This window comes from Oryza brachyantha, chromosome 4, assembly GCF_000231095.2.
Source record: "Oryza brachyantha chromosome 4, ObraRS2, whole genome shotgun sequence".
Taxonomy (NCBI): domain Eukaryota; kingdom Viridiplantae; phylum Streptophyta; class Magnoliopsida; order Poales; family Poaceae; genus Oryza; species Oryza brachyantha.
The window spans coordinates 5656918-5669871 of NC_023166.2; the positions used below are offsets into that span (position 1 = coordinate 5656918).

The following is a 12954-nucleotide window of genomic DNA, read 5'->3' on the forward strand; positions in this document are numbered from 1 at the left end:
TGTTGTACATACCCTAATATTACCTATAGTGGGCTCCACTCATAAAGATGTCTTTATACCTTGTTCATGCCCTCGTTCATTTAGATTAGTACTTGAAAATAATGATGTTCGACGTATTGTATAGATGATGTTAGTTAGCCGGCGTGAAAAAGTAGCAATAGATTAGTACATGATTAATTAATTATTAAAAAATAAAATAAATTAATATAATTTTTAAAGCAACTTTTGTATAGGAGAGAATCTGGATGGAAAGTTAGATCGCCGAACGCGGCCTCGGTGCTGTTTAAAAACAGGCAAGATAAGGAAAAGTAGGGGAATAAAAAGGGTTACATGGGCTGACCTGGGCCTGTGCTCCACCCGGAACTCAGGTTGACACTGGACTTCTGGAGCCACGCCCAAGCGCCGCCTCATCAGCGCAGCCGAAGTGCCAAACTGCCCATCCAAGCCATCCATCCAGCAACATCCTCGTCGCCCGCACCCCGACCCCCAGCCCCATCGAGAAGGAATCCCGCACGCTCCGCGAAAACCCTAGCGCCGACCCGCCCGCCCGCCCGCACGCACGCACGCACGCACGCCGGCCATCTCCGCCTCCGCCTCGCCTAGCTCGTCCAGTTCGCGGGAGACGCCGGGGATGGAGCACGACCCGCAGGCCGCCCCGCCGCCCGCCGCCCAGGAGGTCGACGACTGGGCGCGCGACGAGGACGCCGCCGAGCCGATGGCCGTGGACCCCCACCACGCCGCGGACGCCGAGGACGGCGAGGGTGTGGCGGATGCCGCTCCTCCCGCGCCCCCGGCTGAAGGTTCCCTCTCTCTCTCTCTCTCTCTTCTGCCTTGTGCGCGTGTCCCGCTATGCTGTTATGTTGGCTGATGCGCTTAGATCTGAGCTCGTGGCTCGCCGATCTGTGATTGCGTCCTCGTCTAGGTTTACTAGGGAGGGTTGTGAGTAGCTGCTTCGAGATAAGGGCGTGTAGGATGATGATGCAGCGACAGTTTCTTCTAATTCCGCTGGGGTTTAGAGTAAGGCCAACTAGAAATTGGGTCACTAGATCTGCCATGCTTCTGCGCTCCAGTTGACAGTTCTGTGTATGACTAGAATATGCGATGTTAGTGTTATTGAGCTTATTGTGCTTGTGTCTGTCTCTCAAATAAATTCCATATCCTACAACTGAAACATATAATGTTTTATGACATTATTAAATGGACAATGCCTTGAAAGTTGGATTTCCTTGATGCCAAATGAGGGCATATCTGCAGATATGATGAATTTGGTACCTTTCATGTCTTTTTAGGTTTTCATCAAAGGATATCAAAGGATAGCGCTTGTTGGCTTTTATTGTAGAGTTTCTTGTAGAAAAGCACAACAGTCAAATTGTAATTATGGGGGAGTTGCTAAAAAAGAGAAGAAAATGCTTCGAAACTTCTGTTGGTGCTTATTCTTACCATGTTTCCCAAATTTTTCTTCCTGTTTCAGTCCAGTATCTGATCAATAGCTCTGTTAAACTGCTGTGGCCAACTGCTCATTTCAATGAACCCAGCAATATACCCAACTGACCATATTTAGTTTCTCTCTCTAGCTCTCTAATTATGGTTCATGAGTTACATCATATTCCTCTACTACAATTGCCAAAATCTAGAAAGTTCTTCCTTATTTAGTTCGTACTGTTAGAATGATGTTTATGGGAGTTTATTTTCTTCAGAATCTTTCTTCTTAATAATTATCTCTACTTTCAAAGAGGCTCTTGTTTATTGAGTCAATCAAAGTTCTTGATCACTATGGACTAACTTATGGTTTGAACTGTCATGTCAGATGTTACGCAAATCCAGTCATCACTCCAGTCGTTGGAGTTGAAGACAAATGGTATGTGTGATTACCTTATTCAAGCTGTTGTTGCAGTTACTGTTACCTAGCACTCAATTAAGATTTTACACCCCTGGTTAATTTATTGCTCAATTTGTTTCAAATTGACAAATGCCCATCTGTTCTCCGTGTAATAGCAACACTCTACCTGTAAGCAGTATTAGGATTCAATTCCCATCGCACTGTTGTTGATCTAGATTATGCGCTTTTAAAGCTAGTGCTAACTACTAAGTTAAATTGAGTGAAACAATTTATACTCTCTTTTCCAATTACTAAGCTGTTTACTAATGATCCTGATGGTTTCCTTTTCTTTTTAAATTTCTTATGTACAACTTTCTATTGATCCAGCTGCTGCACATGAGGATGCTCAAGAGGTAGTAGAGGAGGAAAAGGAAACAAAAAGGCATTTGAATGTGGTTTTCATTGGTCATGTTGGTAAGTTCTTTTTCTTGCCACCTGCCTTATTTTTAGTTTTATTTGTCGGTGTCATGGTTTGTTAAGGCTGTAAGGTGACCTCACACTGCCTTAGCATCTCCAACAGAAGTCCTATACAGGTCCCAAAAACCAAATATTAGCATTATGGGCTAAAACATTCCGCCAACAGCTACCCAAAATAATTCCCAATTTTTTAGCATTCCCAAACAACATCATTTCTTGGGCCAAATTTTGGTCTCATACTGGGATTCCCAATCCAAGAAAACGCACCAAACTTTTCACTGGCAATATTTTTTTACCCTCTCACCCTTCAACAGATAGCTTCCTCCTTCATCCATCGTTGCCCCCCCCATCCGCAAAAGTAATTCAGAACAATGATTGACACTAATCAATAGTAGTTCAGTACGACAATTTTAGTACCAGTCAAATTAAAAAAACGGTCCATCTTGTGTGTGATTAAGATGATAATGAGCTCACTGGTCGGCTAAGGGAATCAAGGAAAACATGCATGTCGGCTTGTACGTGTGGTCAGCTTAAGATGCACATCTGAATATGTCATGCTAAGATATTTCTATTCAGTATGATATTAGGGCTAAATAGTATTGTTGCATACATTGTTAACGATTGTCAGACACACTAAAACTACTAGGTAACTCGTCGAACCGATACAAAAATTGCGTCCTACGTGGCCAACTAACAGATTTTAGGAACCAATTTTAGGAGATTGTTGGAGTTGGTAGATATTTTTGGGGACAATTTTTTTTTATAGGATGACCCATCCTAGATTATTGGGGGTTAATTTTTAGTCATTTGTTGGAGATGCTCTTACCGCTAAGGCGTAAGGTGAGGCGACTCCTTAGATGGTTGAAAACTATTAAGTTGACAGACAAAATAGAGCCTAATATGACAGCAAATTAAACTTTTAGAACAGAGGGGAGTAAGGGAGGGGAAAGGAACAGAGGGGAAGCAAACAGATGGGAGTAAGGGAGGGGATTGGAACAAAGGGGAGGCAGACGATCAGTAGATGAGGAAGTAAACTTTTAGAACAGAGAATCAAAGATAGATGGTCACAACAAAGCAGAGTAAGCAGAGGAGACGATGAAGGAACAAAGCAGAGGAAGGAGAAGAACAGAGGAAGAAGCAGAGCAGGGGAGATGAGAAAAATACTTGGATCGTCCTTGCGAAGGATCATCGCTGTGGCGTCGCCAGAGGATGGGGTTGCCGTGGGGTCATAACTGCCCCCTCTGGCCCTTTGATCTAATCTGTTCTAGCGCACACTTTCCTTCTAGTGCCAAAAAGAAGCGCCAGATTGCTTTCCCTTCGTGTGCAAAGTCCAGCGCCCCAATCTTTTTTTCGCGCGCGCGGGTCCGCCATGGCAAATTCATACCTCTCTCACCCCTTCTCCTTCTACAGCGTCCTTTTCTCTCACTATAGCGAGATTACTCGCCATGGCGATGCCCTTGCGACGCCTTATGGTCAAGTCAGACGCCCTAGACAATCTGGCAAGGCGTGGTAGATACCATGCGCCCTGGCAGCGCCTTACCGCTGCATCGATGCCTTAGTGATGCCTTAACAACCATGGTTGGTGTTAGCCAGATGTATTCGTAGAAACTTTCTCTATTGTTGTCTTGTATTTCTCTGCCAGTTTGTAGTGCATCTATCAGGATTGCTGTCTTGTATTTCTCTGCCATTTTGTAGTCCATCTATCAGGGTATATTCTATTATATAACACGTGAGAATCTCGTCTTGGATCATACAAATATACAATTTTCATGATCTTGATCGTACTTAATACTTCTTGTTAGTATGCTTAGACCTTGAAAAATGTTTGGTCCATGCTAATTCTCACCTTCAGGTTCTCTCTGATGATCTTGAAAATATGGGATTGTCATGCAAGTTTCAAGAAATAAAACAAAAATGTTCATGCAAAATAGAATTTATCATGCTACTAGCTAAAAACCCGTGCTTTACTATGGAGAAATATGAATTATACACATGTTAGTATTGTTCGGAACTTGTATTTTGGAGATGAAAAATAGAACCAATATATAGGACTATTTTAAAATATTTTATATACATAAAGAAGTAGTGGGTAAGACAATATATAATATAGTTTGTGGATGGTGGATTCACTGCCACCACCATTACTTTCTTTTAGAGTAGTATAGATAGTATTCAAATCTATTTTGTGTGACAGTGAAAAGCATAATAGGCAAATCTTAACACAAACCTAACCGCCACCACTACTGGTAGGCAATACGATCCAATATTGGTATTTCCTGATTCTGGCATTCAAACGATGCTCTTTCTTTACTCATATTGTAACGGCTTGTTAACATCTTTGTCTAACTGGGTACCATGTAGTACATGATTTGGACACCAGGCTTTGCAAAAACTACACTTAAAAACCAGGTTGCATTTCCCTTAAGCGGATTATTTTGACTAGTTTTGAGGGTTGATTTCTAGATTTGGACAATAGTTTGGTTTGGTTAGTGTGTATTGGTGAGGGAGGGGTGGGGGTAAAGCAGACTTTACTATGGAATTTATTGAAGTGGAAAAAAATTGAATAGATTTTCAGTTACAAGGTGTTTGCAGTTGAACCATACCCATTCCATGTGTTGCCTGCCACTGTTTGTGGGCATGGGCATAGTTATTTCTACTTGTTTTTTGTGGGATGTTTGATGATGTTCTGTACCAATCCTTTTGTTTGCAGTAGTTCTACATATTTTTCTATCATGTAATACAGGTACAGCAGTCTATTGTTACAATCTTGTGTTGCTGCAGTAGATCCATTGCTGCTCCTATCTTATTTTTGTTGTTTCATATTCCTAGATGCTGGAAAATCAACTGCTGGAGGGCAAATACTTTTCTTGAGTGGTCAAGTAGATGATAGGACCATCCAGAAGTATGAAAAAGAAGCAAAAGATAAAAGCCGAGAAAGTTGGTGAGTGTTCCCTTCGTTTTTTTTATCCAGACATATAAATTGGATGCCTTTTTTTGAACTCACTGGTTGGTCATTGTACTATCTTGATTTATTTCATTTGCCATATGAATAAAGCAAAGCATTGGCAGGTGCTTGCTAAACTTGCAATTAATTCTGTTATTATTCCTGCTTTGACTAAAGGGAAAGAAAAAGTAAACATGGCAGCTGCTATTAGATAAGCTACAGGTCTAAAAGTGTTAGTGAGTAATAAAACTAAGTCTAGCATGAAATTTTCCTGTGTTGGAGTAATCAAAGGTTGTTTTGAGCTAGAGCTTAGCAGTTAGTATTGAACTCACACCTATTTCTAGTACAGCTGTACAAGTTGCAATAGCTCCTAAATACCATCAACAAGCTTACACCTATAAGACTGTTGTAACCTATAATCTGAAATACTTGCAGGTACATGGCTTATATCATGGACACAAATGAGGAAGAGCGACTAAAGGTACCTCTTCCATAATCGTATATATCTTGGTGTTTTTGTACTGCTGTATAAAATCGTGGCATGATCTTGAAATGCCACATCGAGGGATAATTTGTTATAAGACTTGTTAGGGCATAACCTGATGCATACTTAGTCAGCATGGAAATAGTTTTTCATTCTGCAGGGCGACAAGGATCCTTTCAAGGTGCTTTTGTTTTATAATAATGCTGCATCTTACTTTATTTTGTTCTTGTTCCTGTTTTTTTTTCAGGGGAAGACTGTCGAAGTTGGTAGAGCCCACTTTGAGACAGAAACTACAAGATTCACAATTTTAGATGCACCGGTATTTATCTTTCACCATATTAATCTTAATGTGATACTGGTATTTTCTTTCACATTGTCTTGACTAATTAAAAAGGGAAGTTTGTGTGCACTATACCCATCGCACTCGTAAAAAATATTCATAGAACTATGCAGACGCCTGTAATATGCAGGTTACCACTTGATCTAATGTGACTTGCATATCCAATGTATTAAATAAGATCAGATTTTTTTTTTTGAATTCAAAACTTACGGCATATAGATCCATCATAGGGTATGGGTGCTATGCTGGTTTACAATGATATGAACACTTGTATTTGTTAGGTTGTTTATTGTTTTTCATAATGATAGCTAACTGCATGTGCTCTGCTACAGATAAAAAATATATTATAATATTGCCGAAAATAATATTGCCGAAAATATATAACAATATATTTTCCATGAAATTTGTTACCCATCTTTTTTCTTATATATTCATCTTAATTTTATCTTATGTGACTACCAATTGAGCTTTGATTAGTCAAAGCTTTTATAAGTTGTCAGATAACACATCAAAATCCATCAATTCTAAGAGTGTGAAGTTGTGATTCTTGATTTGGTATCCTGCCATCACCAATGATGCTGCTGCTTTCTGTGTGAACTGTCTATCCTGCCACCGCTAGTTAAATGCATTGTTGTATCTTTTATATGCTATTTGTTTACATGCATGGTATAAATTTGCAGGGTCATAAAAGTTATGTTCCAAATATGATAAGTGGTGCATCTCAAGCTGACATTGGTGTTCTGGTAACTATATGACTTGGAGCTTCTTTTCTTTTTGCTGAAGTTCTGCTTATCTTTGATTCCTCTGGTAGTAAGTATACTGCTATCTTTGTTTTTAGGTTATATCTGCTCGAAAAGGTGAATTTGAAACTGGTTACGAAAAAGGAGGACAAACTCGTGAACACGTACTGCTTGCAAAAACTTTAGGTGTTTCTAAGTTGATAGTTGTCATCAATAAGATGGATGAGCCTACTGTAAAATGGTCTAAAGAAAGGTAGACATTCTCTTACATTATATTTAACAATTTAAAGTATTTCATTATGTTTTAGGTATGTCTGGGGAAAAATAATATAAATTACTATCTGTTTTAGGTACGATGAAATTGAATCAAAAATGGCTCCTTTTCTCAGAGCTTCAGGGTACAATGTTAAAAAAGGTATTATTTTTCTTTTGATCTGCCTCACACTTTCATTAATAAACATCCATTTCAAGCTGAAGCCATTGTTTTGATGTGACAATTGAAAGCTGAAATTTTCGTGAAGATATACGCTAACCATGACACTAGGGAAGCCTAGGATTTTGTTCTGCTCTAAGAGGTTTTTGTACTTAGCATGATTTGTTTTCGACATGAAAGCACCTGTCCAAAGTCCAAACACATGATGTAGGTTTCCATCGTCATAGCTGATTGTAATTTGTAGGTATTGCAATGATGTACGGTGACGTATCCCTTTGTTAGGCGTTGGGGTGTATGATGATAATCTCAATTGGCCTAACTTTTATAGGCCCTGTGCCACTGTTAGGATCCCATCAAATGGAGAAATTCGATTTTGATTCACATTCATTTGGATTTTGAGACTTCTGGAGTACATTTTAAATTCAACTTTTTGTTTGGGCCTGCATGAAATTATAACGTAAGAATCGAAGTAAAAGCTATATTTGGCTGTTTAAATTGGGAATCAAATCCAAGAAGTAGCTGAGTACAAATCAAAACCGAATCAAAGGAGATTGGAGCTCCATACCTGCAGAACTGGCAGGGGTTCTGAGCAAGGAGATCCTCCCACTATTCTGCCACATCATCCTGACTGCCAGGGCTCCAGGAACAAGGGTAGTGCACCAACAATGACCGCAAGTATACACAAGTTAACAATTGATGTTGCCATGGTAATTGGTGTGGGTGAGGAAAACAAGTCTAGCCTGAAGAACCAAAGTTTTTTTGATTCCTGTTGTACTATGAAGAATTGCCTTATCTGCGCTCTCACTGGAAGTTAGATTAGAATCATGTATTCCAATCTATAATGAGCCAACTACCCTTCAAACACCATTTCAGCCCCAAGTGAAAATAGTGCCTAAGAGGTTTTGACATTTGGCAAACTACTTCTCTTCTAATTTAATTTGCAAACAATAACATTATTATTTTATTTAACCTTAATTTGATTTGTTAGACAAACTGCAACTATTATTTATCTATGTTTTTTGCTGCTTGTGTACCAAAAAAATAAGTACAATGCAACACAGTATAGGCATAGCAACTGCAACTGAACTGATCCTATATGATATTTCTTACTGTTTCCTTTGCTTTGTCATCAGATGTTCATTTCTTGCCAATATCTGGTCTTCTGGGAACCAATATGAAGACCAGGATGGATAAAAGCATTTGTAGTTGGTGGGATGGTCCATGTCTTTTTGAAGTCCTGGACCGTATTGAAGTTCCTTTACGTGACCCCAAAGGTCCAGTCAGGTATGTAATTATGCCTTTTAAATGATATATTCTCCTTTTTCAAAAAGTTAACAGTTTCGGATATGATAAGTTCTCTGATGTTCAATGTTTGTGTAGTTTTGTGTTATTAATGCAACTCTGGTCTTTTTGTGATAGTTTTGTCCAAGTACATTTAGTTTTGTGTAATTTACTTTTTAATGTTAGTAATAAATTTACATGCTAATGGCATTTTATTTATACCACTAATTTACTTGACAACATAAGGATATTATTTTCTCGCAATGCTGTGAATGAACTATTTCACGCACTATATTTCCCTATTATTTTTGTTCTTTTGTGCACATGTAAGACTCAGATGCTATATGGAACCTTTACAGTATGTACATCAATAATGCAGGATGCCAATAATTGATAAGTATAAAGATATGGGCACTGTAGTGATGGGGAAAATAGAGTCTGGGACTATCAGAGAGGGTGACAGTTTGTTGGTCATGCCAAACAAGGTATTACATTTTCTTTTTTTCTTATGTAAAACTCTTGGCATACTTGGGTGCCCTTTGTAGTCTATAATGCACTGGTGCCATATGCTCTAGCAGACTAATGTCATAATGTGTCCTTTTCTAACAGACTAACGTGAAAGTCATTGGCATAAGCTTGGATGAGCATAAGGTACGCCGTGCTGGTCCGGCAGAGAATGTCCGTGTCAAATTGTCTGGAATTGAAGATGAGGACATTATGGCTGGTTTTGTACTCTCAAGCGTTGGTATGTATTTTCTTCTAGAGTAGTGAATTGATAGAGGGTTCCTATCAGGTTTCCCTACTAGGATCTCTTAGAACATTTAAATGACATCCTGTTTTTGTTTTAATTCTTTGTTGAGTTATTATGAAATAATATTGGTAATATTCCTTAGTAATTTTAGCCAGGTTTGAATTGATTGGAACCTAACCAAGTAGCATGTTGATTTTGAATGTTTTTATATTGGGGAATATTTGAATGGAAAAGGTTTAAAGAGTGTATTGCTAGATTTATATCACTAGGATGAAACCCCACACAATGCTACGTGACAGTTGCATGAAAGCTGCAAAGTAGATTTGTATTGTAGCTTGACTTGTTGATTTCTTGTATTATTTTTTTTTGTACTTTGTGGATCAATTATTCGAAGGCTCTAACTAATTGAGACAATAGAGATAGTTTGTACCTTGTATCGATCATCCAAAGGTTAGAAATGATTGATCTGACTGTGTTACCTTATCCATCAGCTAAACGCTAGGATTTGTGGTTTCATGAGAGGAATACAGTTTGCACCTTAGATGAATCGATCAAATGCTAGAAATAACTGAGATGTTGTGTCTTTGTGATAGAAAATTAACATTAAGGGGACTATCATATTATATAATCATATAGGATGATGAACTATCAGCACCATATCTTGAGACCCAATAAACTAACGCCCTGCTCACCATATTTTGAATTGTGGATATTTGTTCTATTGCATCTTGTCCAACTCAGTACATCTGGTATTCTGCTATAATTAATTTACTTGTGCATAATATGTTACCTGTAGAAATTTTTATTTATGCAAGTTGTTTAGTTGTCGTTTGGTGGGTCATTTCCTAACTTGCATTTTGTTCTGATGCTGGTAATGTACATCCATGCAGCTAATCCTGTCGGTGCTGTCACTGAATTTAATGCTCAGTTGCAAATTCTCGAGTTGCTTGACAATGTAAGTACCTCTTGATCCTTCTGTTACATGCATAAGAGAAACTACTGCATGCTCATCATAGTTGCCAGAATGGTATGCAGTTTATGATTTGTATTCTAATCTGGAAAATGCATGCCAATATGATGCATCTGACTTTAAATTGGAATATGCATACAAATTTGATGTATCTTGGATCTGTACTTCTGATGGATTTTAAGGTAGTATCTGTTTCACAATGTAAGACTTTTTAATATTTTCTAGATTCATATGGATATTAATTAATCTAAAGATATATACAAATAATATACATTGATCAATACATGAATCTAGACATAGTCAAAACTTCTTACAATATGAAACGGAGGGAGTAGTACATGTTTGTTTGCAGACATAATCATAAAACATATCTCTTTAAGTAAATTTTATTTGGCAATTTCTATTTAATTTGAATGTTATTTATTTCAAGTACTAATGTTTGGAACTTCTTTTACTATGTGTGTCTCATATCTATCCATGCATCTTTATAATGGTCATGACATGTTTTAGTTTAATATAGCACCAATATTTGAGCTCTAGATAAATTTGAAAGTTATGGCAGTCATTTTTCTCCATTATAGATTGTATTTACTTTCTGTATTCCAAATTGTAGCAACCTAGTACGAGATGTAACACATGTCCAAATTCATAGTACTAGGATGTGTCACATCCAGTACTAGGTTGCTATATTTTGGATTATGTCATGCTCTTTTGCTCATCATAATTTTTTTATTTTGCTGTGTTAGGCTATTTTCACTGCTGGTTATAAAGCAGTATTGCATATCCACTCTGTTGTTGAAGAGTGTGAGATTGTTGATCTCATAGAGGAAATTGACATGAAGAAAAAAAAAGACGCTGATCCCAAGAAGAAAAAACCAAAGAGGAAGCCTCTTTTTGTGAAGAATGGTGCTGTTGTAGTTTGCCGCATTCAGGTATTCTCGCAAAACTTCACTAATACTATAAATTTGTAACCGTTTATTGAAGATTAAAACTAATTCTAATGTGTTTTGCAATTAGGTCAATAATTTGATATGTATAGAGAACTTCTCTGATTTTCCTCAGCTTGGAAGGTTTACACTTCGAACAGAAGGCAAGTACATGCATTGAAATATATTATGATTTGATTTCAGAATGGGTAGAGAAGCGTATGTGTTATGCAACAAAATGAACCAAGTCAGCAAACTCCTGTTCCTTTTTTTATTGCTGCAGATTCATTTGTTCATAAAATGTGTCGACTACTATATATGTTACTCCCTCCAATAACATACAACGAGGTTTAGGTTTGCATGTAGTTAGACTTATGTTTTGACTGTCAATATCCCTATAATTGGGTTAAGTTCCTTTTTCTCTCCTGCCTCTGCTTGAAGTCCAATTTCTCTGGGAATAGAAGACCAATTATTTTTAAACCACAACTTCCTAAGCTGGAAGAGCATCCCCTGCCCATTTCCATGGTTTATTTTTGTACACATGTTGTTTTTTCTGCTGATGTGGAATGCAATTATACTTGTTTCAGTAATGTGTGCACCTTTTAGCTCAACGATAAACAGCAATAAACAGCAAAAAACCACAGCCATATGAACCAGAACTAGTACTTCAGATTTTCGAAAATGATATCTAGACTTGACTTGAGGAAAGTAGTAGTGATAATATAGTACTGCATTTCCTATTACAAGCCACTTTGAGTTTGTCCTAAGCAAATCCCTTTAAGTTTGACTAAGTTTATATAAGAAACAGCAACATTTTTAACACAAAATAAATATAACACAAAATATATTCAATGGTGGAATTTACGAAATTAATTTGGTGTTGTGGGTGTTAGTATATTTTTTCTGTAAACTTGGTCAAACTTAAGACAGACCCGAAGTGATTTGTAATATGAAATGGGGTGGGTATTGATAATTATTATTGGAAGTTGCATTTTGGAAACTGCATCCAAAATGTTCATGACTGGTTCTGATATTTATAGTATTTTTTTTCAGTTTCTAGTAATTAGTTTTCAAATCATATGCTAACCCGACCATTGGCTACTTAACCTTTGATGATTACAGGGAAGACTGTGGCTGTAGGAAAGGTTGTTGCTGTTCCTCCAGCTGGGAACCCAACATTTTCAGCTTAAGCCAATTTTGAACAGGAGGGTGAGTAGAGAATAGAAACCTCTATAATCTAGTAGCAACTTATTTTCTAAGCCTGAGTTGTATGCTTCTGGCAGGATGTATAATGAGAGCTTCTGGAAGCAATGAGATTGCTTGAGCATACATTTTTTCCAGCCCGGCTTGAAAATCATCAATCATTTAGGCATAGCTGTTATTATTAAGATGGGTTGCATAATTTATAGCTCTGGTTACATGTTTGAGAGGTTGTAAAATTAGTATGGGTGTATCCCGGCCCTAACCTTCCAATTTGAATACCAGTGTTGCGAAGGTTTTTTGTGTGCACAATCTTTTGCCCCTCCTGGGCATCCGAACAAACACAATTTTGATATGCTCACTTGAACCAGTTTGGTTCTTATGATTTTGAGGTGTCACATGTATTTTAGTAGAGTAAATTTCACAAAACCTCCTGATTTTGGGGCATACGAATTACGAAACCACAGTTTCTGGTGTTTTTTTTTTCACAAAACCACATGATTTGAGGTAATGGGTATCCCAGGACCATAGTTTGTCTTGCCGCCAATTACATGTTTTCTCTGAGCTGTCTTCTTCCCGTCAGTTTCTG

General features: G+C 37.8%; 1 protein-coding gene across 1 annotated transcript; it reads left to right on the forward strand.

Annotated features, from left to right (window-relative positions):
- The first annotated feature begins 577 nt into the window (after positions 1-577).
- Positions 578-12750, forward strand: LOC102712798 (eukaryotic peptide chain release factor GTP-binding subunit ERF3A). Its single transcript, XM_006652078.3, has 17 exons — positions 578-800; positions 1808-1858; positions 2207-2293; positions 5126-5237; positions 5676-5721; positions 5972-6043; positions 6745-6807; positions 6903-7057; positions 7155-7219; positions 8371-8521; positions 8898-9003; positions 9128-9263; positions 10160-10224; positions 10986-11171; positions 11257-11329; positions 12288-12374; positions 12449-12750. Exons 1-16 carry the CDS (start codon positions 632-634, stop codon positions 12353-12355), a joined length of 1605 nt encoding a protein of 534 aa, XP_006652141.2. The 5' UTR covers positions 578-631; the 3' UTR covers positions 12356-12374; positions 12449-12750.
- The last annotated feature ends 204 nt before the right edge of the window (positions 12751-12954 follow it).

Excerpts from the sequence above, each read along its gene's own strand:
- LOC102712798 (XM_006652078.3), top strand. The coding sequence starts at position 632 with ATGGAGCACGACCCGCAGGCCGCCCCGCCGCCCGCCGCCCAGGAGGTC. Across the intron at positions 5,722-5,971 it reads ATGAGGAAGAGCGACTAAAG|GGGAAGACTGTCGAAGTTGG; the intron begins GTACCTCTTCCA and ends TTTTTTTTTCAG. Across the intron at positions 7,220-8,370 it reads AGGGTACAATGTTAAAAAAG|ATGTTCATTTCTTGCCAATA; the intron begins GTATTATTTTTC and ends CTTTGTCATCAG.